General features: G+C 42.6%; 1 protein-coding gene across 2 annotated transcripts in view; it reads right to left on the reverse strand.

Moving 5' to 3' along the window:
- Positions 1-306: 306 nt before the first annotated feature.
- The window catches only part of ZC3HAV1 (zinc finger CCCH-type containing, antiviral 1), a 60,616-nt gene continuing 35,064 nt past the window's right edge, over positions 307-25,858 (reverse strand). For both annotated transcript variants that reach the window (XM_077850089.1, XM_077850090.1), the window contains 6 exons: positions 21,353-21,473; positions 16,162-16,258; positions 13,696-13,777; positions 12,931-13,061; positions 12,392-12,525; positions 307-1,323 (listed from right to left, as the gene is read on the reverse strand). In XM_077850089.1, the coding sequence (XP_077706215.1) occupies positions 1,058-1,323; positions 12,392-12,525; positions 12,931-13,061; positions 13,696-13,777; positions 16,162-16,258; positions 21,353-21,473 (831 nt within the window). In that variant the 3' untranslated portion in view covers positions 307-1,057. The remainder of the gene's footprint in view (positions 1,324-12,391; positions 12,526-12,930; positions 13,062-13,695; positions 13,778-16,161; positions 16,259-21,352; positions 21,474-25,858) is intronic.

Genomic DNA, 25,858 nt, shown 5'->3' on the forward strand with positions numbered 1-25,858 from the left:
TTGTTCTGATTCCGTGCTCACCAGGAAACAAATCTCGACTCCTTAAGGAGCCCATCCTTCAGTGGGGATGGCTTGCTCCCAATTCCTTGGTGAGCCTCATTTGCTACAGCGAACGACTACAATAGCACTCAGGTTTATCAGTCACGCTTCTGTGAATCTGGTTACTGCAACTCAGACCTCCCAAAATACAGACGCTTTCATTAAAGTTGAACCTAAAAACCTTCTCTATAATCATATATTAGGATATACATGTCTACTTTGCCATAATTATATAAAGAACCCAAATGGGCAATTAACTCCAGTGGGTCGCTTTTCTCTGAGCCACACTTTGCGGCTCTTTTTATTGCATTCTGGGCAATCAACCTGGATGGAGCCCCCTAAGTAAACGTAGAGATAAAGAAATGTGTGCCCCAACTCAGTCTTATCTCGAAGGTACAGTACAGTTATACCTGTAATGGCATTTATTATGTTTTGTTTTCTTTTTTTGTAGTGGCATTTAAATGATCTTTTCTTCTCCCTTCCCCCAGCATTTTTCTAAACCCCACCCCCACCCCCAGCTTTCCATAATCTTCTATCCAAGGTGGGACGGTCTAATGTGCTTACTTACATAGGCAATTTTTAGATTTCTCTCAAATTGCCCAAATTAATTTTCTTTCAATTAAACCAAGACAAAACCATGCCATACAGTAAACGAAGAATAAGTAGCTGGGAGAGAAACTTGTTGCAGTTAAAGATGTTTTAGAAATCCGACTTTTCCCAGTTCTATCTAAGACGGTGATTCCCAAACTTTATGACACATTCGAATCCTTGCAATTCAAAGATTAACACTGCCCAGCTCTCATACCGGAAACAGTGGTTCAGTTGGCACAGGGTGCAATCTGAACACTGGAATTCTTAGCCTCCCACATGATTCAAATGGGTAGCAAACTTTGGGAACCACTGATCTAAAGCAGTTGATAACTAAATGAGAAATGTAAAAGTGTACTATTGGGGCAATCTGGCTCTGTAAGTGAACAGAATGGTGATGGCCTCCTTTATGACACTGTATTCATCATTTCTAACTAATCACACAGGCTTTCTCTGGTTCAGTATATTCAATCACGTATTGTGGGTAAATCTGATCTTTCTCGTAGATGACAAAAATGGAAGGATTCAACCTTACATCCACATAGCTGTCATACGGTGGTGGAGGAGGGTTTAGGCTTTCCCTATATCCTTGAGTAAAATCTCCAACCAGGACTCGAGCTACAAACATAACCATGTTTTTGGTATCATCCTGCTGATCTTTATGGGAATAGATGGCATCCTTTGTGAAGTAAATTCCTAGAAATAATCAGAAGAAGAAAAAGGGTAAGAATTATTATGAAAAAACGTATATAGTTTGCAAGATTATTTACGTACCATCAGATGATGGACATTAACTAAGCACGTGGCAGTAACACCTTACTGGTACTTAGAAACTTTCCTTCATACTTAAAAGTGTGTTTTGGGGGATCCCTGGTTGGCTGCTGGTTTGGTGCCTGCCTTCGGCCCAGGGCATGATCCTGGAGTCCCAAGATCGAGTCCCACATCGGGCTCCCTGCATGGAGCCTGCTTCTCCCTCTGCCTGTGTCTCCCCCCCCACCTCTCTGTCTCAAATAAATAAATAAATAAATAAATAAATAAATAAATAAAATCTTTTTAAAAAATGTGTTTTATGCAAGTTAATTTGAATCCAGTATATAACCCTACTGAAATAACAGAAACATTTGCTACCATGCAGGGGCTCTCAGTGAAGGTGTGGTGTGAGCCACTTGCTACAGTGAGTAGCGATGATGTCACAGCAGCCCAACTCATGCAAATCATGCAGGGTGAATTGAATTGTAACCTGATGAACCAAAGCTACTCCAGCAGAGACCTTTTTATATTATGTACATTTTAAGGGACAAAGGTCATTTACTACTGATGGGAAGGTCCTAGAAAATGTAAAAGAAGGATGTGTAGCATAAGCAACCAACTGACCCTGGTAGAGCTTTTCAAAGCAGTTGATCTATTGTCCTCCTCGAGCATAAAACAACCTCTCTATCACGGAGGTCTCCCTCCCTTTTATTTTTTTTACACTTTATTATTTATTTATGAGAGAGAGAGAGAGAGAGAGACAGCATGTATGCATGGGGGGGGTGGCGGGGGAGAAGGAGAATCCCAAGCAGGACTTCACAGTGTGGAGCCTGAGGCACGGCTCCATCTCACATCCCTGAGATCATGACCTGAGCTGAAATCAAGAATCAGACATATGGGATCCCTGGGTGGCGCAGCGGTTTGGCGCCTGCTTTTGGCCCAGGGCGCGATCCTGGAGACCCGGGATCGAATCCCACATCAGGCTCCAGGTGCATGGAGCCTGCTTCTCCCTCTGCCTATGTCTCTGCCTCTCTCTCTCTCTCTCTCTCTCTCTCTCTCTGTGACTATCATAAATAAATAAAAAAAAAAGCATCAGACATATAACCCACAGAGCCGCCCAGGCACCCCCGCATCACTGAGGTTTCTATACTCAGCAGATCAACAATGATTTCCTGACAAACTGAAATTTCTTTTTTTGTTTTTGTTTTTAAAGATTTTATTTATTTATTCGTGAGACACACACAGAGAGAGAGAGAGAGGGAGAGAGAGAGAGAGAGAGGCAGAGACACAGGCAGAGGGAGAAGCAAGCTCCATGCAGGGAGCCTGATGTGGGACTCAATCCCTGGTCTCCAGGATCATGCCCCGGGCCAAAGGCAGGCTCTAAACTCCTAAGCCACCCAGGGATCCCTGAAATTTCTTATATTAATTTTTGTCACTGCCAGATACTTTTCTCTATATTTTTTATTGAAAAGATTTATTTGAGAGAGACAGAATAGTGTGGGGGCGAGGGTTGTGCAGGGGGAGAGGGAGAAGCAGACTCTCGCTAAGCGGGGAACCTGACACAGGGATCCATCGCAGGACCCTGGGATCATGACTGGAGCCAAAGTCAGCTGCGTAGCCAACCATGCCCACCCAGGTACCCCATTTTCTCTCTTTTTAAAGAAATGTGGGGGTGCCTGGGTGGCTCAGTGAGTTAAGCGTCTGACTCTTGATTTCAGTTCAGGTCATGATCTCAGGGTTGTGAATTCGGGCCCCAACTCAGGCTCTGTGCTCATCAGGGAATCTGCTTGAGATTCTTTCTCCCTCTCCCTCTGCCCTTACCCCCACTTACATAATAAATAAATAAATAAATAAATAAATAAATAAATAAATAAATAAAATATTTAAAAGGAAAAAAGAAATGTGTATGGGGCACTTGGGTGGCTCAGTCAGTTAAGTATCTGACTCCTGATTTTGGCTCATGACCTCAGGGTCATGGGATGGAGCCCCACATCTGGCTCCATGCTCAGCAGGGAATCTGCTTAAGATTCTCTCTCTCTCTCTCTCAGGAATGCCTGGCTGGCTCAGCAGTTGAGCATCTGCCTTCGGCTCAGGGCATGATTCCAGGGTCCTGGGATTGAGTTCTGCATGAGGCTCCCCACAGAGAGCTGGCTTCTCCCTCTGCCTATATCTCTGCCTCTCTCTCTCTCTCTGTATCCCTCATGAATAAATAAAGTCTTTAAGATTCTCTCTCCATCTCCCTCTGCCCTTCCCCCACTGCTTGCACTAAATAAAATCTTTTAAAAAATTAGATATGTGTGTATATTTGCAAATTCTGATTTTCTATGAAAAGTTAATTAGTAAAATGAATTTGTTTCATTTATGTAACAAGTGTTTAATATTTTTTCATGTATCTGGTTTATTTTTTTATTACTGATTTTAAAAAAATATTTAGATGTTTGAATTCCAGAAATACTGCTTATCCTGAGTAGATCAGATGCTGGATATTCTGAGTAAATGATGTTCAAATATTTGGAATAAGAAATGAAAGTCCAGGGTGCCTGGGTGGCTCAGTCTGCTTTTGGCTTGGGTCATGATCCTAGGTCCTGGGATTGAGCCCCACATTAGGATCCCTGATCAGTGGAGAACCTGCTTCTCCCTCTCCCCTCTACCTCTCCCTGCCCCTGGTGCTCACGTGCACTCTCTCCCAAATAAATAAATAAAATCTCAAAAAAAATAGAAAGAAAGAAAGAAAGAAAGAAAGAAAGAAAGAAAGAAAGAAAGAAAGAAAGAAGGAAGGAAGGAAGGAAGGAAGGAAGGAAGGAAGGAAGGAAGAAAGAAAGAAAGAAAGAAAGAAAGAGAAAGAAAGAAAGAAAGAAAGAAAGAAAGAAAGAAAGAAAGAAAGAAAAAGAAGAAAATAAAAAAAAAAAAATGAAAGTCCACTTATACTGACCTACCATTTTCCTGCCTGCAGTCCCTCAAAAACACAGTCACCAGCTTGGTGGGGATCCTCTGACCCATTTCTAGGCATTTACATACATATATAACACATTTACTCTGGTAGTTTGATGTTCTTTTATTTGTTAATTTTAGGATTATACTGTATGAACTGTTCTGCATTTTTCTACACTCTAGTCCTGGAAATTTTGCTGTCACTCCGTTTAACTCCACCTCATTCTTTTTAATGGCTGCACAGGATTCCATTGTATGGATGTTCAATTTAACTACCTTTGTATTGATTAAAATATAGGTTGCTTTTACTTTTTGCTATGTTTTTTTTTTCAAATATTTTTTTAAATTTATTTACGATAGAGAGAGAGAGAGAGAGAGAGGGAGAGAGACAGGCAGAGGGAGAAGCAGGCTCCATGCACCGGGAGCCTGACGTGGGACTCGATCCCGGGTCTTCAGGATCGCGCCCTGGGCCAAAGGCAGGCGCCAAACCACTGCGCCACCCAGGGATCCCTTTGCTATGGCTTTGAACCAAGAACAGTTCTAAATAAATACTTTTAAGACATCCTAGTAAACATACCTTTGAGAGCCTGTATAAGCATTTCTATAGAATAGATTGCAAAACTATAATGGCTGAGTCAAAGGACATGTGCATATTATATTTTGACAGAGATTACAAATTGTCCTTCAGAAACAGTTTAAAAATTTTACCAGCAATGGAGAAAGTCCCATTTCTCCAAACTTTGCCAACATTGGATATCAACGATCTTTTTAATTTTTGTCAATACGAAGTGTGAAAAATTTTAATATGTGTTTCCCTCAATACTAGTGACATTAAGCATCTTCTCATATGCTTATTGGCATATTTCATAAGCTCTTTCTTGCAACTGCTTTTCCCTTTCTTTTTTTCCTGTTGTATTTTTGTCTTTCTTTTTTTACTGGTGTGTGACCAAAATAAGCTTACATTTAAAAGACAGTGTCCATACAGATCCTTTTTTTTCATACAGATCTTTTTATAATCTTATTAAGTAGGCCAGTAGATAATTGGAAAATGATCAAGGACAAAAGCAAAAATCATCATCCCACCACAATTCTATTGGGTCACCAGCCTTCCCTCCTAGCCGGTTCCCACTCTCAGTTTTACCAGATGGCCAAATATAGATGTATTCTATACTACTCTGCTATCCCCTGAGTATAGAGGCTGTGCCTTCTTTATTTTGCTTTTTAAAAAAGATTTTCTTTATTTATTTGAGAGAGAGAACTTGTGCACAAGCCAGGAGAGGGAGCAGGAGAAGAGGGAGGGGAAGAAGTGAAGTTCCCACTGTGTAGGAAACCCAACAAGGGCTTGATCCCAGAACCCCAGGATCATGATCCAAGCCAAAGTCAGATGCTTAACCGACTGAACCGCCCCGGCACCCCTGTGCCTTCTTTATTTTTATTATTTCTCATTTGATGGACGCCCACTACAAACTCTCGATCACACTACCCACCTCTGTGCATCATAGTATAATCATAAGTCATTTCTTTTTTTTTTTTATTTTTTTTTTTACTTATGATAGTCACAGAGAGAGAGAGAGAGAGAAAGAGGCAGAGACACAGGCAGAAGGAGAAGCAGGCTCCATGCACCGGGAGCCCGACGTGGGATTCGATCCCGGGTCTCCAGGATTGCGCCCTGGGCCAAAGGCGGGCACCAAACCGCTGCGCCACCCAGGGATCCCAATCATAAGTCATTTCTAAGTGTCTGCAAAGAGCCATTCCTAAAGCCATTCCTCATAGGTCAATTCTGGAACTACTAAACAATTTTTTTTAAGATTTTATTTATTTATTCAGGAGAGACACACAGAGAGAGGCAGAGACACAGGTAGAGGAAGAAACAGGCTCCCCACAGGGAGTCCAAAGCGAGACTCGATCCCGGGACCCCAGGACCATGCCCTGAGCCAAAGGCAGACGCTCACCCACTGAGCCACCCAGGTGCCCCACTTCTAAACAATTTAAGCTATTTTGTAAGGAGATCTTTCTAAAACATATATATTTCTCTGATTTAAAAAATAGAACAAGTCATTTTGCTCTTTTCCTGATGCATCAGATGTAGATATTAATTCTGATATACGGTGTTACAACATAGGGGGGCCCTCTTGAGTTACTAAGGGGGACAGAGCCATTTACTCCTTTACTAATGGTCTATACACAGCTTGAAAACAATGTTAAGCTGTGTTTGTGTCTCGTAGATCATTTCCCCTCTCATTCTCCACTTAAAACTGCTAACTTTCTTCTTGCTGCCACCTCTAGCATCTCTCGACTCCCACTCCACACTTGCTAGGCTGAGAAAAACAAAAACAACAACCACAACCACTGTTTTGAAATAAGACCACATGATTCTGCGAAGCTCCCAAGAAAAAACATACATAATCTTCAGCACAGGAATTTTATGACAACAACTCAGGCTATTCATAACACAGTTGTTCACTCTTTCCAATTCCAAGTTATCTTTCAGAAAGCGAATATTTCCAGATAAGTGAAATCCAGCTATGCATGTAAAAGGTGTCAAATAAATAGTATGGATTTACTGGTAAAAATATATTTGACTTAAAGCAAATGGAATAAAATCAAGAGAAAAAATTTCATCCATATTTTTCTTGAATGTGCATTTTTATCGCTTCATAAAGCCATAAAACTTATTTGCAACATTCAGAGATAGTTGTGTATATTTCAATGGCACAAAGTTACTTTTATACTTAAATTAATTTTTTCTATTTTATAATAAAGTCTGAGTACTAATTTGATTATTCAGCTATTTTTTAAAGATTTATTTTTTAAAGATTTATTTATTTATTCATGAGAGACAGAGAGAGAGAGAGAGAGAGAGAGAGAGGCAGAGACACAGGCAGAGGGAGAAGCAGGCTCCATGCAGGGAGCCTGATGTGGGACTCGATCCTGGGACTCCAGGACCACGCCCTGGGCCAAAGGCAGGCACCAAACCGCTGAGCCACCAAGGGATCCCCCAAGATTTATTTATTTATTTTAGAGAGAGAGAGAGGAGAGATAGAGAGAGAGGGTGGGGAGAGAGAGAGGAGAGAGAGCACACGCAAGCACAGGGAAGGGCAGAGAGAGAGAGAGAGAGAGAGAATCTCAAGCAGGTTCCACATCCAACACAGAGCTGGACCTGGGGCTTGATCTGATGGCCCTGAGATCATGACCTGAGTTGAAATCAAGAGTCAGACATTTAACCCACTGAGCCACCCAGGGGCCCCCAACTATTTTTTAAAGTAATCTCCATGGTTAATGGTTAGTATGGGGCTTGAACTCACAACCCCCAGAAATCAGGAGCTGCACACTCTACCACCTGAGCCAGCCTGGTGCCCCTATTCAGCTATTTTTGTTTACCAGTGATAACCAAACGAAAGACAAATGAAGCCAATGACAAAAGATTCTTTATACAGGTATTCTAGGTCTTTGGAGGACAACTTTATCATTCACCATTCAGAAAAGAGTAGCCATTACCCTAAAGAACTGATTTTTTTTCCCAAAGGATCATCAGTTGTTTTTAAAAATCACATTTCTATAATGTGGAATCAATATTTAAGTGAGCCAACCCTAAGACCAACCCTGTAGCCTGCTCTCCTAAGACTTAGACTCAGTCTTCTTGCAAATACCTCTTTCAAGTGATAGAGTTCCTGAACCCCAGTATCCTCTTCATCCCTCTACTTGCATCTAGACCACCCTCATTTCTAGCCTGGACTCTTTTTTTTTTTTTAAGATTTATTAAGAGAGGGATGTCTAGGTGGCTCAGTGGTTGAGTATCTGCCTTCAGGTGGGGTCGTGATCCCAGGGTCCTAATGGCTTATATCCTCCGTGGGGAGCCTGCTTCTCCCTCTGCCTAGTGTCTGACTCTCTCTCTTTCTCTTTCTCTGTCTTTCATGAATAAATAAATAAAATCTAAAAAAAAAAAAAAAGATTTATTGAAAGGGAGGAGAGAATGGCCGAGGGAGAAGAGAGCATCTTCCACAGACTCCACGCTGAGCACAGAGCCCAGAGTGGGGCTCAAACTCATAATCTGAGTTGAGGAGGATGTGAACAGAAACCGAGAGCCAGTTGCTTAACCAGCTGAGCCACCCAGGTGCCCCATGGACTAGACTCTTAAATTGACCTCCTTACCTGCTTTCTCTCCTATAGGCTTGGTCCCACCTATCCTTTCTCACAACGCAGCCAGAGTCATTGGTACTTCCTTCTCAAAGCCATTGGTGGTTTGTGATTGACCTCTGGATAAAAATCCCTCCCCTTAGCATGGCTTCCATGGTGTTTCAGGAGCAGACACTGACTTCCTGCTCCAGCCTTATCCTCAGTCATTCCCACCAGATCTTAAATGTCCTGTGCTGCTACAGCCTCCCCAGCCTTTGGCATCTCCAGTCTTCATAAACGCTCTTCTCCCAACTTGTCCGTTTTGTTTTGTTTTGTTTTCTGCCAAGCTAGCTTTTGTGAATTGTCCTACAGGTCATACTTAGGTCATACTTAAGACTTCACAATATGCTGTCTTCCTGTAATCTACTTTATTCATTTTTTTCATTTATTTAGTATAACTGACATAATGGTATAACATTGTGTTTTTTTTTTTCTCTTAACAATTCTTTATACATAACCATCTTTTATTTTGGCCAGGCATATTCTTTGTCTCAGAGAGGATAAGAATCACTATGGAAGGACTCTATAAGGAGAAAGAAAAAATCGTTACCAGCTTTTGACTACTAAAATAGGACCTGGATATACATTGTAAAAAATGGACTTTGTTAACTAGAACTCTGAATAACACCAGGGAAAGGAACATTCTTCTAGGTTGGGAGTCAAAACAGGTCAAGTTGGCTCTAACTCAGTTATTCGGGCATCGTGGGCTCCATCCACCATGCTGGGCCTGTCAGGGATAACAGAGAGGAGTCCTGCGGCAGAGGAATGCATGTGTCCCACTTCCTATGTGGAATGCCAACCTTCCAATTCCCCATAGATTCTTTTGGGTTTTCTACATAGACACTCATATTACCAAAAATAATATGAGTCTATTACCAATAATAATAATAATATTATTACCAATAATAATATGAGTCAAATACCAATAATATATTTGTCTCTTTCTTTCCAACCATTTAGCATTGAGAGATACCTGGGTTGCAGAATCTTGGGAGATGTTATAGATGTCGATGCCTGCAGCACCCTGGATCCCAAACAAGTTACCTGGCCTCCTATGCCTCTCATCGGGCCTCTTGAATCCAGTTTGTAACCAGGACAGGTCCTTGTTTGCTTAGCTACCTTAGCACAAACATGTGCTTCTTTTGCTAACTTCACCTCACTTCCACTTTTTATCCAAATCTGAGTTTTTATCATCTCCTTTGACTGTGAAGTTGGGTGGCTTTTACCTAACTGTTATTATTCTCAGTCCAGACTGCTCAGCAGGTCTGGTTCCGCTTCCCAGCTTTTACCAACTCTCCAACTAACCCGTCTTCCACTCTGATCTTCCATCTCCCAACAGATGCCCTCTTCCCACCTCCAATTTATCAAAAGGTAGCCCATAACCCTTCTATCATTCCAGGCACATCTTACTCTCCTGACACTCTCCTTAACACAGTCACATACAAAATCATGCCATCTAACAGCCTAACTGGAGTGGTTTCACACATGCAAAGGGGGGTCCTTTGTTTTCCCTCAGAGAGGAGCAAGATCTCTAAAGTCTACCAGTTGGCTTCTTTTAGGACAACTGCCCAAACTTTTTAAGATTGTGGGCCCAGTGAGGTTGCCACCTGGGTGGCTCAGTCGGTTCAGCATCTGCCTTTTGCTCAGGTCATGATTCCACATCCTGCGATCAAGCCCCACATTAGGCTCCCTGCTCAATGGGGAGTCTGCATCTCTCTCCCTCTGCCCCTCCCCCCGACTCATGTTCTTGCTCGCTCTGCTCTGTCAAATAAATAAATTTAAAAGAAAATCTTCAATAAACAACAACAACAAAAAAGATTACAGACCCAATGGTTTGTATCTATCCAGGACTGATACCATCAGTGGATATCAGTGATAGAAGTGAAAAGTTGGGGCAGCCTGGGTGGCTCAGCGGTTTAGCGCCTGCTTTCCGCCCAGGGCATGATCCTGGGGTCCTGGGATCGAGTCCCACGTTGGGCTCCCAGCGTGGAGCCTCCTTCTCCCTCTGCCTGTGTCTCTGCCTCTCTCTCTCTCTGTCTCTCAAGAATAAATAAATAAAATCTTAAAAAAAAAAAAGAAGTGGAAAGTTGATACTAAAAATAAATACAAACAAAACAAAAACACCTCCCAACTCTGTGAAACAGGAGGCAGGCCAAGTGGAAGGATCACTGTCTTCTTAAGGGGAGGTGGCTTGGGAACACAGGGCAGAAATCCCGGACAGACACCTTGTCTATCTGTGAGAACTGCAGACTCCATCTTTGCCCCCTTGTTCCACACCACTCACAGGGGTTTTTCCTGGCTCTCAAGAACTCTCCTCTTTTGCCAACTTAAAGGAGAAGTGATAATAAGTAACATGATCAAACTGTCAAGATAAATTTCAGAGGGTTTCAGTGCTCTTTCACATACAAAAGAGGAAAAACAGACTACACGCCCATGTATGCCACTATCCCAGCCAATTACAGCCAAGACCTACGAACACTAATGTACCATGTGTCCACTTCCTCTGATAAATATTCCTTTGCGTTCTAACATAAGAAACATATTTCACTCAAGGTGGACATCCCTCTTTCCCCAAACATTTCTAGGTAAGTTTTAGTGATGCAGTTTTTTTTTAAGTTTATTTATTTAAGTAATCTCTACACCCAACATGGGACTTAAACTCATGACCCCGAGATCAAGAGTCGCATGCTCTTCCAACTGAGCCAGTCAGGTATCCCTTTATTGATGCATTTAAACCTAATAAACATGAACTTCCTATCAAATCATTCCCCAGCTTAAAATCCTTCATTAGCTTCCTGTGCCCTCAGCATCACGTCTCAACTGTTTCCTGTGTAGCCATACATTATACCATTCATTGCTCAGTCTCCACAGGGACTCTACAATGTAGATGATCCTTCCTGTGCCTTTCCTTGGGAATACCTCTCCAGCCAGGTTCGGTGTCCACAGGACCTGTTCACTCCCTCTACGGTAGTTGCACATTTGCAACCATTTAATTATGTGAAGTAATTTTGCTGGGAGGCCATGTCTACTTTGTTCACTGCTATGTCTTCAGTATCTAGTGTATAGAAGTCACTCAAAAATATTTGTTGGCTGACTGACTGGTCTCTTGCTTTCTGCAATGTGTGTGAATGTAATCATAATGAGTTAAGCGCACTTCAAAACTTGATATACTATTAGTTGTTCTCTTAAGATGAGTGATTCGTTGTGTTTGCTTGTTTCAAGAATTACTTGGAAGGTATGACCCAACACCAAAAAGTAATCTTATTCAAAAATGAGCAGAGGGGGGTGGCTCAGTCAGTTAAATGTCTGCCTTTGGCTCAGGTCATGATCCCAGGTCCTGGGATTGAGCCCTGAGTCGGGTTCCCTGCTTAGTCAGGAGTCTGTTTCTCTCTCCCTCTGCCCCATCCCTCCTGCTCATTCTCTCAATCTCTCTTTTTCTCTCTGGCTCTCTCTCACAGTAAAATCTTAAAAAAAAAAAAGAAAGAAAGAAAGAAAAGAAAAGAAAAGAAAAGAAAAGAAAAGAAAAGAAAAGAAAAGAAAAGAGGCAAAGGCAGGCTACTTATAGCAGCGTCACAGGGTTGGACTTAAGTCAGGAAGAGCCATAGGTAGAAATGAACAGTAAATGGTAGACAATGTAGCCAACAGTTAGAAGAGTTTGCAAGCATGTAAGAGACTCTCCCATCCTTCCACCCCCAAAAAAGCCTAAGATGGGAGCATGGCTCTGATACAGCAATCAAGTCCCAAGCCAATGTGCCACTCTAATTTGGACAGTTAAGGTGAACATAAGCTTAACTCTCCATGCATGCAAAATCCACACATGCTGGTTAGTAAAGAATCATGACATATACCTCATAACAGAGCCTGAGTTATGATTCTACTAGTTAGGTTTCTCTATTCCAGCACAAACCTTTTCCATATTTGGTATCAGAAGATCCATGTAAGATCCAGTTGAAGTTATCCTTACAGATAGACTCCACATAGGTGCGTCTTGTTGCACAAAACAGGATTTTTTCCGTTCTGTTGTTCATCTTCAATTTTTTCCTAATACAGGAAATGTGAAACACCCAGAGCATTCCTCTTCCACTCCAGTTAATGACATTAATCCCAACTAAGGTCTAATCATCTTAAAATTTTATTCCACCCACTTTCAGAATGGAGCTTCTAACATTAATGCACCAGAGGCAAAAAAGTTAATTTATGACTTTTAAATGATAGATAAATTAAATCAAAGAGTCATAAAACTAAAGCTGAAACAGAGAAGTTGGAGTTTACAAAATGAACAAAACAACTAGACACTGAAGAAACTCTTGACTTAAAATAAACCAGTGGGTAGGTTTTAAAGTGCAGCTCTTAATGAATCCCTTCAAACTTTACATTAAAAAAAAAAAAAAAAAAAAAAAAAAAAAACCCGAAACCAAAAAACAATCCAATAATACAGCCACCAACCTTTCAAAAGCATTCAAGAGCTTGGTGTTCTTGATCTTCTTTATGTTTTCAATCTTGAAATTTTTCATAGAAGCTTTAAAAGACTCACTTATCATGACATATTCCGGATTCTGGTTATTGATCTCTACCAACTAAAAAATTTCAAAAATATGTAAAATGTGAAACAGGAGACATTTAAAGCATGCTATGTCCACACACGTGGCCCCCTATGCCATGGAGTACCCTTGCCAGGCCTCCGGTAGCAGGTGGGATAAGCTGGCTTAGGGTTTCCACATCTGGCAGGTCATCTTAGTAATGAACTAGCTGGCACTGGGCCCATCTGCGCAGGCTGAATTCTGGCTAGCGAGGCATTATGCCTAAAGGCAAAAGGATGCCCCCTGGAGGTGTCCGATTTAGTCTAGGGACCTGGTGAGTTCCTCACACCCACAGAAACCTGCCCTTTACCTCCAACTACCAGACAAGGCACTTTTACTCTCTGGTTTTCAGCTTTGTCCTCCATAAAGTGGAGATGATAATATCTATCTCGTAGGGTCTTTTGTAAGGATGTGCCCATAAGAGATTGTGCGTGGCTAGACAATGAGGTGCCCTGTAGAGGGCAACCATTCTCTGGGAAGGTAACACCGTTACCATCTGGATGCCTTTGAATCTTGATCCAGGAATTTTACAGAAACCATTCATTCTTTCATTCAAATACTATACATCTATGGCTAGGTACTTTTCCTCACCTTGAAACAATTTACACACCAAAAGGCAAAAACCAAGTACCTCATATCCATTCAAGCTAAAGTCTGGCTGAGGAGGTAGTGTTGAGATTAAAGGCTCTGACAGGGTCTGCATCAGCTGATAGCTACAAAGAAGACAAAGAATTCACTTGGTTCCCTGTTCCATATGCCAGAGTTCCATCCCGAAATTCCAGCCACTAAACCAAGAATTCCCAGAGAATTTATTCTTTGTACTTTATTTTGGATTATATTCTTGCAATATTCCTGGTACAGACATCCTCGTAACCATAGTTCTTTAAAAAAGACAGTCATAAAAAAAAGTCATTATTCATAATTTGGTAAATTAATGTTATTTTGGATAAAAATTTATATAAATTTTATAAAAATTTATATAAATTAACTATAAAGATGTCATACTTGATTTTACACCCATTTTGGGTTTTATAAATTTATTTTTTATGGTGTTCAATTTGCCAACATATAGAATAACACCCAGTGCTCACCCCATCAAGTGCCCCCTTCAGTGCCCATCACCCAGTCACCCCCACCCCCCATTCACCTCCCCTTCCACCATCCCTAGTTCGTTTCCCAGAGTTAGGAGTCTTTCATGTTCTGTATCCCTTCCTGATATTTCCCACTCATTTTTTTCTCCTTTCCCCTTTATTCCCTTTCACTATTTTTTATATTCCCCAAATGAATGAGACCATATAATGTTTGTCCTTCTCTGATTGACTTATTTCACTCAGCATAATACCCTCCAGTTCCATTCACGTTGAAGCAAATGGTGGGTATTTGTCATTTCTAATGGCTGAGTAATATTCAATTGTATACATAAACCACAGCTTCTTTATCCATTCATCTTTCGATGGACACCGAGGCTCCTTCCACAGCTTGGCTATTGTGGCCATTGCTGCTATAAACATCGGGGTGCAGGTGTCCCTGCGTTTCATTGCATCTGTATCTTTGGGGTAAATCCCCAGCAGTGCAATTGCTGGGTCGCACGGCAGCTCTATTTTTAACTCTTTGAGGAACCTCCACACAGTTTTCCAGGAGTGGCTGCACCACTTCACATTCCCACCAACAGTGCAAAGAGGTTTCCCCTTTCTCCACATCCTCTCCAACATTTGTGGTTTCCTGCCTTGTTAATGTTCCCCATTCTCACTGGTGTGAGGTGGTATCTCATTGTGGTTTTGATTTGTATTTCCCTGATGGCAAGTGATGCGGAGCATTTTCTCATGTGCATGTTGGCCATGTCTATGTCTTCCTCTGTGAGATTTCTCTTCATGTCTTTTGCCCATTTCATGATTGGATTATTGGTTTCTTTGCTGTTGAGTTTAAAAAGTTCTTTATAGATCTTGGATACTAGCCCTTTATCTGATACGTCATTTGCAAATGTCTTCTCCCATTCTGTAGGTTGTCTTTTAGTTTTGTTGACTGTATCCTTTGCTGTGCAAAAGCTTCTCATCTTGATGAAGTCCCAATAGTTTATTTTTGCTTTTGTTTCTCTTGCCTTCATGGATTTATCTTGCAAGAAGTTACTGTGGCTGAGTTCAAAAAGGGTGTTGCTTGTGTTCTCCTCTAGGATTTTGATGGAATCTTGTCTCACATTTAGATCTTTCATCCATTTTGAGTTTATCTTTGTGTATGGTGAAAGAGAGTGGTCTAGTTTCATTCTTCTGCATGTGGCTGTCCAATTTTCCCAGCACCATTTATTGAAGAGACTGTCTTTTTTCCAGTGGATGGTCTTTCCTCCTTTGTTGAATATTAGTTGACCATAGAGTTGAGGGTCCACTTCTGGATTCTCTGTTCTGTTCCATTGATCTATGTGTCTGTTTTTGTGCCAGTACCACACTGTCTTGATGAGCACAGCTTTGTAGTACAACCTGAAATCTGGCATTGTGATGCCCCCAGCTATGGTTTTCTTTTTTAATATTCCCCTGGCTATTCGGGGTCTTTTCTGATTCCACACAAATATTAATTTTGAATGTGTTTTATATAACCACATATCATCCAACAGTGGGGAATCCATCTCCAAAACCGTTCATGAACAATATAGATTTTACTGAGCTTCTTTCATTCATTCATTCATTCATTCATTCATTCATTTATGACAGACACAGAGAGTGAGGAAGAGACACAGGCAGAGGGAGAAGCAGGCTCCATGCAGGGAGCGCGATGTGGGACTCGATCCCAGGACCCAGGAATCATGATCATGCACTTGATCATTTCCGGGGCACACCCATCAATCCAGCCATTCACAGTGAAGATGCTGAGGCCCAGGTAGGAGAGGCTTGCCCGAATCCCCTGTGAGTCAGAGGGAGATCGAGTTCCTGCTCGCCTACACCTTTGGACAAGCTATACTGCTTCACGAGTACAGATGATGCAAAAGGAAACTGCCATGTAATGTAAGCAGGAAGATTTCAAGAAAACAGATTCAAGAGTGATTTGGTGAGATCAGTGGGTGAATATCTTAAACATCTGCTGGTAGGCAGTGCTTCAGAACACTTACTTGCTTTTAATCTGCTCCACATCCTTGTAAGACATAAAGGTTGGCCTTCTGACAACATCCTTTTGGGTCTTGGAAGCTACATTTGTCTGAATCATCCCTTTAGACAGAAAAAAGACAACAAACAAAAACCAAGAATTAGTCCTAGAAAATGATGTACTGTTATTTTCTGTAGGCTAGTAACACAGCAAATATTCACAAGTGAGCTGTAACATGCATGAATAGAGAAAATCCTTCCAGAAGGGGATTGCTCATGATTAAAAACTCGTATCCTTTGCTGACTGCCCTTATGATAAGACCCAGAAAACAAAGAGGCAATGAGATGAGCAGTCAGCAATTAATCTAATCTTTAAATCAAGGTCAGATAGTAAAGGGAAGAACTAGGGCAGTCAGATAACAAGACATCATCCATGTAAGCTGCCCTAAACCAGGCATCAATGATTATGGGTTGGAATGTGGTAGCTATATATTGAAGGATCTTTCTAGATCAAGTGTGAAATGTCATTTTCAATTGATGCATGTTGTAGACCCAGGCCAAAGTTACAGCCAAAGGAGGTTTTTACTTTTTATTTTTTAAAGATTTTATTTATTTATTCATTAGAGACAGAGAGAGAGAGAGAGAGAGAGAGGCAGAGACACAGGCAGAGGGAGAAGCAGGCTCCATGCAGGGAGCCGGATATGGGACTCGATCTAGAGACTCCAGGATCACACCCTGAGCTGAAGGCAGACGCTCAACCGCTGAGCCACCCGGGCATCCCCAGAAGGAGCTTTTAAAAAGTAAATCATCTGGGGTGCCTAAGTGGCTCAGCCAGTTGAGTATCGGAGTTTCAGCTCAGGTTGCGATCTCAGGGTGGTAGGATTGGGCCCTATATAGGGCCCTGTGCTCAGCGAGAAGTCAGCTTGGGATTCTCTCTCCTTCTGCCCCTGCCTCCCCCTTCGCGGACAGACTCATGGTCTTTCTCGCTCTCTCAAATTAATAAATAAGTAACATCTTTAAAAAAAAAAGAATAAAATAGGGCAGCCCGGGTGGCTCAGCAGTTTAGCGCCACCTTTGGCCCAGGGCCTGATCCCGGAATCCTGGGATTGAGTCCCACGTCGGGCTCCCTGCATGGAGCCTGCTTCTCCCTCTGCCTGGGTCTCTGCCTCTCTCTCTCTGTGTCTCTCATGAATAAATAAATAAAATCTTAAAAAAATAGAATAAAATAAAAAGTAAATCATCTTACATGGCTATAGAAAATACAAAATGGCATAGCCACTTTGGAAAACAGTTGGGCAGTTTCTTATAAAGTCAAACATACATTACCTATGTGATCTAGCATTCCCATTCCTTTGTACCCACGTAAGAGAAATGAACATTTAAACCCACACAAAGACTTGCATTGAAATGTTCCTAGTAGCATTATTCTAATAGTCAGAAAGTGAAAACAATCAAAATACATCAACAGGTGAATGGATAAACAAACCATGGTATAGCCTTATAATGAAGTGTTACTCGGCATTGAAAAGGGAAGAATTACTGTATAAGCAACAACATAGGTGGGTCTAAAAAACATTCTGAGTGAAAGAAGTCAGCCACATGCAGAGTACATGCCACAAGATGCTATTTACATGATGTTCTAGAATAGATACAACTAATCTATGGTGACAGAGAGCAAATGGGGGTAGGAAGAGACCAGTTGCAAAGGGGCATGAGGAAACTTGGACTGATGGGAATGCTCTAGATCTTGATCAGGATAGCAGTCACATGCACTTTGTCCACACTCATCCAACTGCACACTTAAAATGGAAGCATTTTATCGAAGCAATTGTGCTTCAGTAGAGTTGATGTAAAGTGAAACAAACATAAACAATAAAAAGATAAAATGAGATGGTGTGGAGCACCTGGGTGGCTCAGTCAATGAAGCATTTGACTCTTGATTTCGGCTCAGATCATGATCCCAGGGTCACAAGATCTAGCCCCAGTCCAGCTCCTCACTCAACAGAGTCTGTTTTACTCCCTCTCCCTCTGCCCTTCCCCCTGCTCATACACGTACATTCTCTCTCTCAAATAAATAAATAAATCTTTTTTAAAAAGATTTATATATTTATTTATGAGAGACACATAGAGAGAGAGGGAGGCAGAGACATAGGCAAAAGGAGAAGCAGGCTTCTTGCAAGGAGCCTGATGCGGGACTCTATCCCAGGTCCCCGGGATGACCTGAGCTGAAGGCAGATGCTCAACTGCTGAGCCACCCAGGTGTCCCAAAATAAATAAATCTTAAAAAAAGAATAAAGAGGAAGAGAAAGATGTTGCCACAATTCTGCTCCACACCTCGCAGCACTCCCATCTCTTACCAGCCTTCCCACTGTTCTATGAAACCAGCTTGTCTGCAGGTTTGGGGGGCCCTGCTTCCCATGTGCATGGGCTGCTCCCTTCCTTCCACAGTCTCTTCCTGGGATAAAACTAGATACTCTCGGGGATCCCTGGGTGGCTCAGCGGTTTAGTGCCTGCCTTCGGCCCAGGGCATGATCCTGGAGTCCTGCGATCGAGTCCCACATCAGGCTCCCTGCATGGAGCCTGCTCCTCCCTCTGTCTGTGTCTCTGCCTCTCTCTCTCTCTTATGAATAAATAAATAAAATCTTAAAAACAAAACAAAACAAAACAAAACTAGATACTCTCCTAGATTCTCTGGCTTCTTCACCACACTTCTTCATTTTCCCCAGAGCTATTATCACTTTCAGAAATTGCCTGCTGCCCGCATCTAGAACAGGGCAGAGCTGCGACTCCAATACTAGTTTAATGAATGTCAGAATATAAGAAATGGGGGGAAATTCACCCGGAATACCAAACTGCTCTGGACTAGTTTCTATGAACCAGGTGAACAAAATTGCCAGTCAAATTTCTTCAGATTTGGGGAACAAGGTACATTATTGGTTCTCCCCACTCCATCACCTTCTTTTTTTTAAAGATTTATTTATTTATTTATGATAGACATAGAGAGAGGCAGAGACACAGGAGGAGGGAGAAGCAGGCTCCACGCCGGGAGCCCGACGCGGGACTCGATCCCAGGACTCCAGGACCGCGCCCTGGGCCAAAGGCAGGCGCCAAACCGCCGAGCCACCCAGGGATCCTCTCCATCACCTTTTTAAATTGCCAAAGCAATAGAATAATATCTAAAGAAAAAAAAATTTATTTAAGCCGTTCTTAATCTCACCATCCAACAGAAGATATTTCTTTTTTTTTTTTAAAGATTTTATTTATTTATTCATGAGAGACCTAGAGAGAGAGGCAGAGACCCAGGCAGAGGGAGAAGCAGGCTCCATGCGGGGAGCCTGATGCAGAGTTCAATCCCAGGACCCCGGAGTCACATCCTGAGCCGAAGGCAAACGCCCAACTGCCGAACCACCCAGGCGTCCCCAACAGAAGAGATTTCTGTTTCTTCCTACTCTCTTCTGCTCTTGGTCCACATGCATACATTGTTGCATTTACCATGCATATTACATTTATTTATTGATTTTTAAGATTTTATTTATTATTTATTTATTTATTTATTTAAGACACAGAGAGAGGCAGAGACACGGGCAGAGGGAGAAGCAGGCTTCCTGCAGGGAGCCTGATGTGGGACTTGATCCCGAATCCCGGGATCATGCCCTGAGCCGAAGGCAGATGCTCAACTGCTGAGCCCCAGGTGTCCCCATATTACATTAAAAAATATATATTTTATTTATTTATTCATGAGAGACACAGAGCGAGAGAGAGGCAGAGACACAAGCAGAGGGAGAAGCAGGCTCTATGCAGGGAGCCCGACATGGGACTCGATCCTGGGACTCCAGGATCACGTCCTGGCCAAAGGCAGGCGCTAAACCGCTGAGCCACCCAGGCTGCCCCCCCATATTACATTAAAAAACAAACAAAAAAACTTTCCATTTGAAAAAAAAGAAAACCTTTTCATTTGAATACAACATCTAAAAAGAAAGGCACAAAAACATACATTTGGAGGTTTGCCTTTTTCACTTAACAATATTAAATTTTGCTTTTACTGTGCAGGTTTCATAATCAAAAATTTTAACCAATACTCTACTAAAATTTAATACCTAATTGGTTTGGTCACTATGGTAGTACCCTAAAGGACATACCTCTACTGTAGTATGTCAAATAGGCTTTACTAAAAATCTTCATGCTCATCACTTTCCTTTTCCTTCTGGTGAATTCACCAGAATTCTAATTATTCCCTTAGAAAGATTCCTAAGAGAATGAAAAGCAAGCATAGTTTAGCATTTTTTAAGTAGGCTCCATGCCCAACATGGGGCTTGAACTCACAATCCTGAGATCAAGAGTCGCATGCTTTACTGACCAAGTCAGCCAGGTGCCCCAAAGCAAACATATTTTAATATCTCTTGATATGTAGCATCAGATTGCTTTCCAAAATACAGCAGCTGGTCTGATGTCCTTCAAAGCTATATTACTTAATACACAGTAATTGGCACAGGGCCCGAAGCAACCTGGAATGTCAAGGACCTGAGAAAATCTTCTTTACCTTTTTCAAAGCACCTGTAGGGATCCTGAAAGGGCAACTATCTGACCATATGCAATGAAGTGTGCCAGGGTGCAGCTGGTGAGACAGTATATTCGGAGGGAGGCCAGTTCCTGCTCTGATTTCTTACTAAACACAATAGATTGGTAGAAGCTAAGCTGACGGCCTTCCCATGGAGCTCAAATCAACATGGTGGAAGGGAAAGTCTTTAGAAAAGGTGATGGATAAAACCACTAATCTAGATGATGAAGCCCAAAATGAACAGCAAGGTTCTACAATTCTGAAGGCACCCATTGGACCAAGGTCTCTATTGGAGTCACCAGCCCCTGAACTTCTGCCTCAGCCTGGGATAGAGCCCATCCAGAATCAGAAACTTAGAATGGCCGAGCTAGAAGTACCCCTTAGAGACCACTTCATCCCCTGCCTTCATTTCATAGAGAGAGAATGGTGGCCTAGAGAGGCCAGGTGCTGTTCCCTGTGTTACATACTACTATGTGGTCAGAGCCAAGGCTCTCGAGCACAGGCCTCTGCTGACAGCCACTGGCTTCCACCCCATCATACTTCATACCTTACTAAAAAGAATCGTGATCCTGGGTACAGCATGCACCTCCACTCTGCTCCCACTCCCACCACATGCCAGATTCGAGTAATAGGCACCACTGCCAAATGTGAAGTCTCACCTATAAAACTCAGCTCGTAGTTCCGTGAACCCGCCTGAAATGGCACAATTCCCCTTGGATACAATAGAAAGAAGGACTCCAGGTAGGAAGAGTCGATGTTTGAAGCTTCCTGATTACCAGCCTAAAAAATAAATACATACATACATACATAAATAAATAAATAAATAAATAAATAAATAAATAAAGTAAAGATACTTCAGGGTAGGCTTTTAAGAAATCTCTATCATATGTCTTATACAACTGTACTTCAGCCATGGGATTTGAACTGGAATGCATCTTGCCTCCCAAACCAGACTGTAAAGGCTGCCAGGTGGAGGCCATGTCACATCCTCTTGTAGTATCCCCATCATGGAGCTAGAAGACAACCGTCTACCTTGCAGAAATGGACTATACACTCAGGGGATGCCTGAAAAATGGAGCTCGTTGCAATATCCTTTTTATACCTTCTATAAAATATGACCTTAGCGTACAGAGCAACTGACACCCACGGTACAGAAATCATGTCTGCCCTTGCCATCTAACAGAATCCAACACTCTGGCATCGAGTAGAACATGGTAGCTATTTTTAGGATATCACATGTGAGAATGCAGTTTCCAGTGGGTGTACTGCTGTCCAAATGTAAATGACCTCCCTCTTCTCTGCCCTGAACCAGAGTAAGCAAATAAAATGGACCGATCCCCCAGTCAGTCAATAACACTGCAAAAGCATCTGGATTTTCCACTCACTGTGGCTATTAAGAAAGAGGCACGGAACACCACCCCACAAATGTAAGGATACAATCTCTGCTCTCAAGGTCTGTACAAAGGGTCTAAACATCAGGATGAGTGGGTAAAGGTTAAGTGTTGATTCTAGCAGACACAAGCTAGGCCACCACTCCACGGTCCACACGCCAATGTAGGGAGTGGCAGACCAGGGCAGATTGGATGTAAGCCCTAATAGCACGGGTTCCCGATATTTCATGGCGAAGAGACACTCGTTGCTTATGATCTAGAATGGAGGAGCTAATGACAGCAAATTCGCAGCTGGTGGCAGGGAGAGGCTCCCTGTCCCTTTAATGAGACTGTGGGCTCTGCAGCTTTCAGCTACACCTCTGCCCCTTCCCCGGTGAACATGCCGGCTGGATGTAAGGGGAGGAGGCCGCAATGAAAGCCTCCGAAGGAAATGTCCTGGATGGAGAAAGGCCTGAACTAGGTCTCTTCAGCCTGGAGAGGAATATGGTGAGGGCAGATGTCTGCACAGTGTAAAGTGGGAATAAACGAGAAAGGGGTTCAAAAGGTAGAAATGGGACAAACAGGTGGAAGTGACAAGAAAGCTACCTTTAGTAGAACTTTCTAAGCTATAGATCCTAAGTCACACCATGAAGAGGTTTGCTGCAACAGCTGCTGGGACATTATCCACCAGGATAATTGTAAACGAGATTGGCATCCTCAGGGGGCAGGAGGAAATGAGGTGGCTGTGATTAGATGATGTGTGGGTGAGCCACGTGCCTTCCTAGGACCCCAAAGAGCAGATGATGTGGGCAAATGCCTACAAACACAGGGGGCAGTGAGTCACCTCTGGGGACTCTGGGCTGCCATCTCAAATCACTGTCCTGATTTCCCTTTTTTTGTTGTTTTGAAAGGTTTTATTTATTTATTCACGAGAGACACACAGAGAGGCAAAGACATAGGTAGAGGAAGATGTAGGCTCCCCCAGGACCCTGAGATCATGACCTGAGCCAAAGGCAGATGCTCAACCACTGTGAGCCACCGAGGTGTCCCCTAGCTTCCCATTCTGACAGCTGACGTTATGGGACATCCGAAGGCCAGCTCAGCAGAGCCAGTTCCAGGCTGGAAGGATAATCTACAAACTCTAGGCCAGGCCTTTCAAACTCTAATTTGTGTGTGAATCACCTGGGAATCCAGTTAAAAAGCAGATCACAGAATACAAATTCAGGGAAAGGGTATTTAATTCTCCCAAAGGGCTCCCAGGGTGCCCACGTTGCTAGCCTGAGGGCCTGACTTTGCTGGCAAGGCTTTTGGGTCTAGATCAGGGTTGTCCCCTGGAATTTTCTGGAACATTTCACTGGACACATCCTCTATGTTTTCCTATATGAAAGCCACTAGCTCCATGTAGCTGTAGAGCACTTAAATGTGACAAGTGTGACCATGGAACTGAAGTATTCATTTTATTCAAATTTAATTAACTGAAGTTTAAAATGAAATATCCGGGCAGCCCGGGTGGCTCAGCGGTTTAGCTCTGCCTTCAGCCCGGGGCCTGATCCTGGAGACCTGGGATGGAGTCCCACGTCGGGCTCCCTGCGTGGAGCCTGTTTCTCCCTCTGCCTGTGTCTCTGCCTCTCTCTCTTTCTCTCTGTGTCTCTCATGAATAAATAAATAAAATCTTTAAAAAATAAATAAAAAGTTTAAAAAAAAAATAAAATAAAATAAATAAAATAAAATAAAATAAAATAAAATGAAATATCCAAGGGATCCCTGGGTGGCTCAGCGGTTTGGCTCCGGCTTTGGCCCAGGGCTCGATCCTGGAGTCCCACCTGGGGCTCCCTGCATGGAGCCTGCTTTTCCCTCTGCCTGTTTCTCTGCCTCTCTCTCTCTCTGTGTCTCTCATGAATAAATAAATAAAATCTTTAAAAAATAAAAAATGAAAATAAAAAAAAAAATGAAATAGCCACCACAAGTGGTTGGTGGTTGTCATACTGGACAGGACTAGGCAATTCCAGTGTCTGAGCATGTGGACAGCCTAGCGTGCTTCGGGCCCTTCCTTCACACTGTACTCCAGTTCTGAATAAGTGAAGGAGTGATGATGAGTGGTAGAGACCTCAATGATTTATTCTCCCTAAAGACATGAATGTGTGTCTCCACTGCAGTAACCAAGTCTTGGCTTTTGTCCTGTTCCCACATGACTGCCTTGATCTTGGTTTCTAGAGCTCTCATCCATGGACTCCTGCCCCTCAACACCAGCTATCAGAGCTACTAAGCTCAGCTCCCAGCTAGTAAACATCTCTGGCGGGCTGGATCTGCAGGCACTGCCTGATGCAAACCCCAGGAAGACCTGCCCTGCCGTCACTCCTGCTGTCACTCTGTCCTGCACCACTGCTGCCCACCTGCCCAACTACTCAACCATCACTCTTCCAATGCCACATCCTCTCCCTGCCTACCATCTATGTAGGGACAAGTCCTGGCTAAGTGCCTTAATTTCCATAAAATGATATCAAGTCTACATTCCAGAGAGTTCACAGTCAAAGTATATGTACTTACCCTTGGCTGGCAAAAGCTGTTCTCCCAGTTTCTACTAGGGAGGTTCCTGACCCAGAAATCTTAGCTGCCCCAACTCTTACTAAAAATTCAATTACAAGAAATAAAACCTGCAGGACTCTCCCTGTCTGAAGGCTATGCAGTCCACTCTTCTCTTCAAATATTCTAACCTCTACACTGGATCAAACCACACTATCAAAGAGCTGCAGACTTGACCCATCCATACACACTGAACTCTGAAAGAAACCAGGCTGCTCCTTCTCTTGTGGTTCAAATCTCCTAGAACGATCAATTTTTATGTCATTGGGACAGACAGCAAGGAAAACACTAAACCTACGGCCTATTTTCCTTCTTCTTTTTTTTAAATAGCAGAAGAGCCAACTCAAATTTATGTAATAATGGGTCTAATTAATATGAGACTATAATAATTTATTCAAATCACCCAGAACATGTGCCACAGATTAAATGAATCCAACAACATTTTACGTGTTTGCATCAAGTTCCAAGTTATGTTCTAGGACTTTGCATTTAACACAGATTGAATGTCCCATGGAGAACTTTGTGTCAAGTAGTTTGTTGCGGGGGATCCCTGGGTGGCGCAGCGGTTTAGCGCCTGCCTTTGTTTGGCCCAGGGCGCGATCCTGCAGACCCGGGATCGAATCCCACATTGAGCTCCCGGTGCATGGGGCCTGCTTCTCTCTCTGCCTATGTCTCTGCCTCTCTCTCTCTCTCTCTCTCTCTCTCTCTCATCATAAAAAAAAAAAGAGTAGTTTGTTGCGTTCTAAAAAAGATTTTATTTATTTATTTGAGAGAGATAGAGAGCGTGAGAGAGAGCACGAGCAAGGGGGAGGGGCAGAGAGGAAAGCAGGCTCCCCTCTGAGCAGGGAGCTCAATCCAGGGCTACGTCCCAGGACCCCAGGATCTCGACCTGAGCCAAAGGCAGATGCTTAACTGACCTACGTGCCCTGTATCAAGCAGCTTTATTGGAAGTTGCTTGATATTTTACTAGGGAACACGAGCAATGGAATTTGTGTACGTTTAAATACCATCTATTCCCCACCGGCATTCTTCCTTGGTCTCCAGGACCCCTGAGGTCACACAAATGTAAATCTTTTCCAACCTTCTTCCCATCTTACTGAAAAGTATTTGCCAGTATTTGACACATGAACCACCGAAGCATATAGTTTATTTTTATTTTAACCAAGACTAATTGAGTTTATAATATCTATTTCCACAGTCAACTCACAGGAT

The sequence above is a fragment of the Canis aureus genome, chromosome 15 (genome assembly GCF_053574225.1).
Source record: "Canis aureus isolate CA01 chromosome 15, VMU_Caureus_v.1.0, whole genome shotgun sequence".
Taxonomy (NCBI): domain Eukaryota; kingdom Metazoa; phylum Chordata; class Mammalia; order Carnivora; family Canidae; genus Canis; species Canis aureus.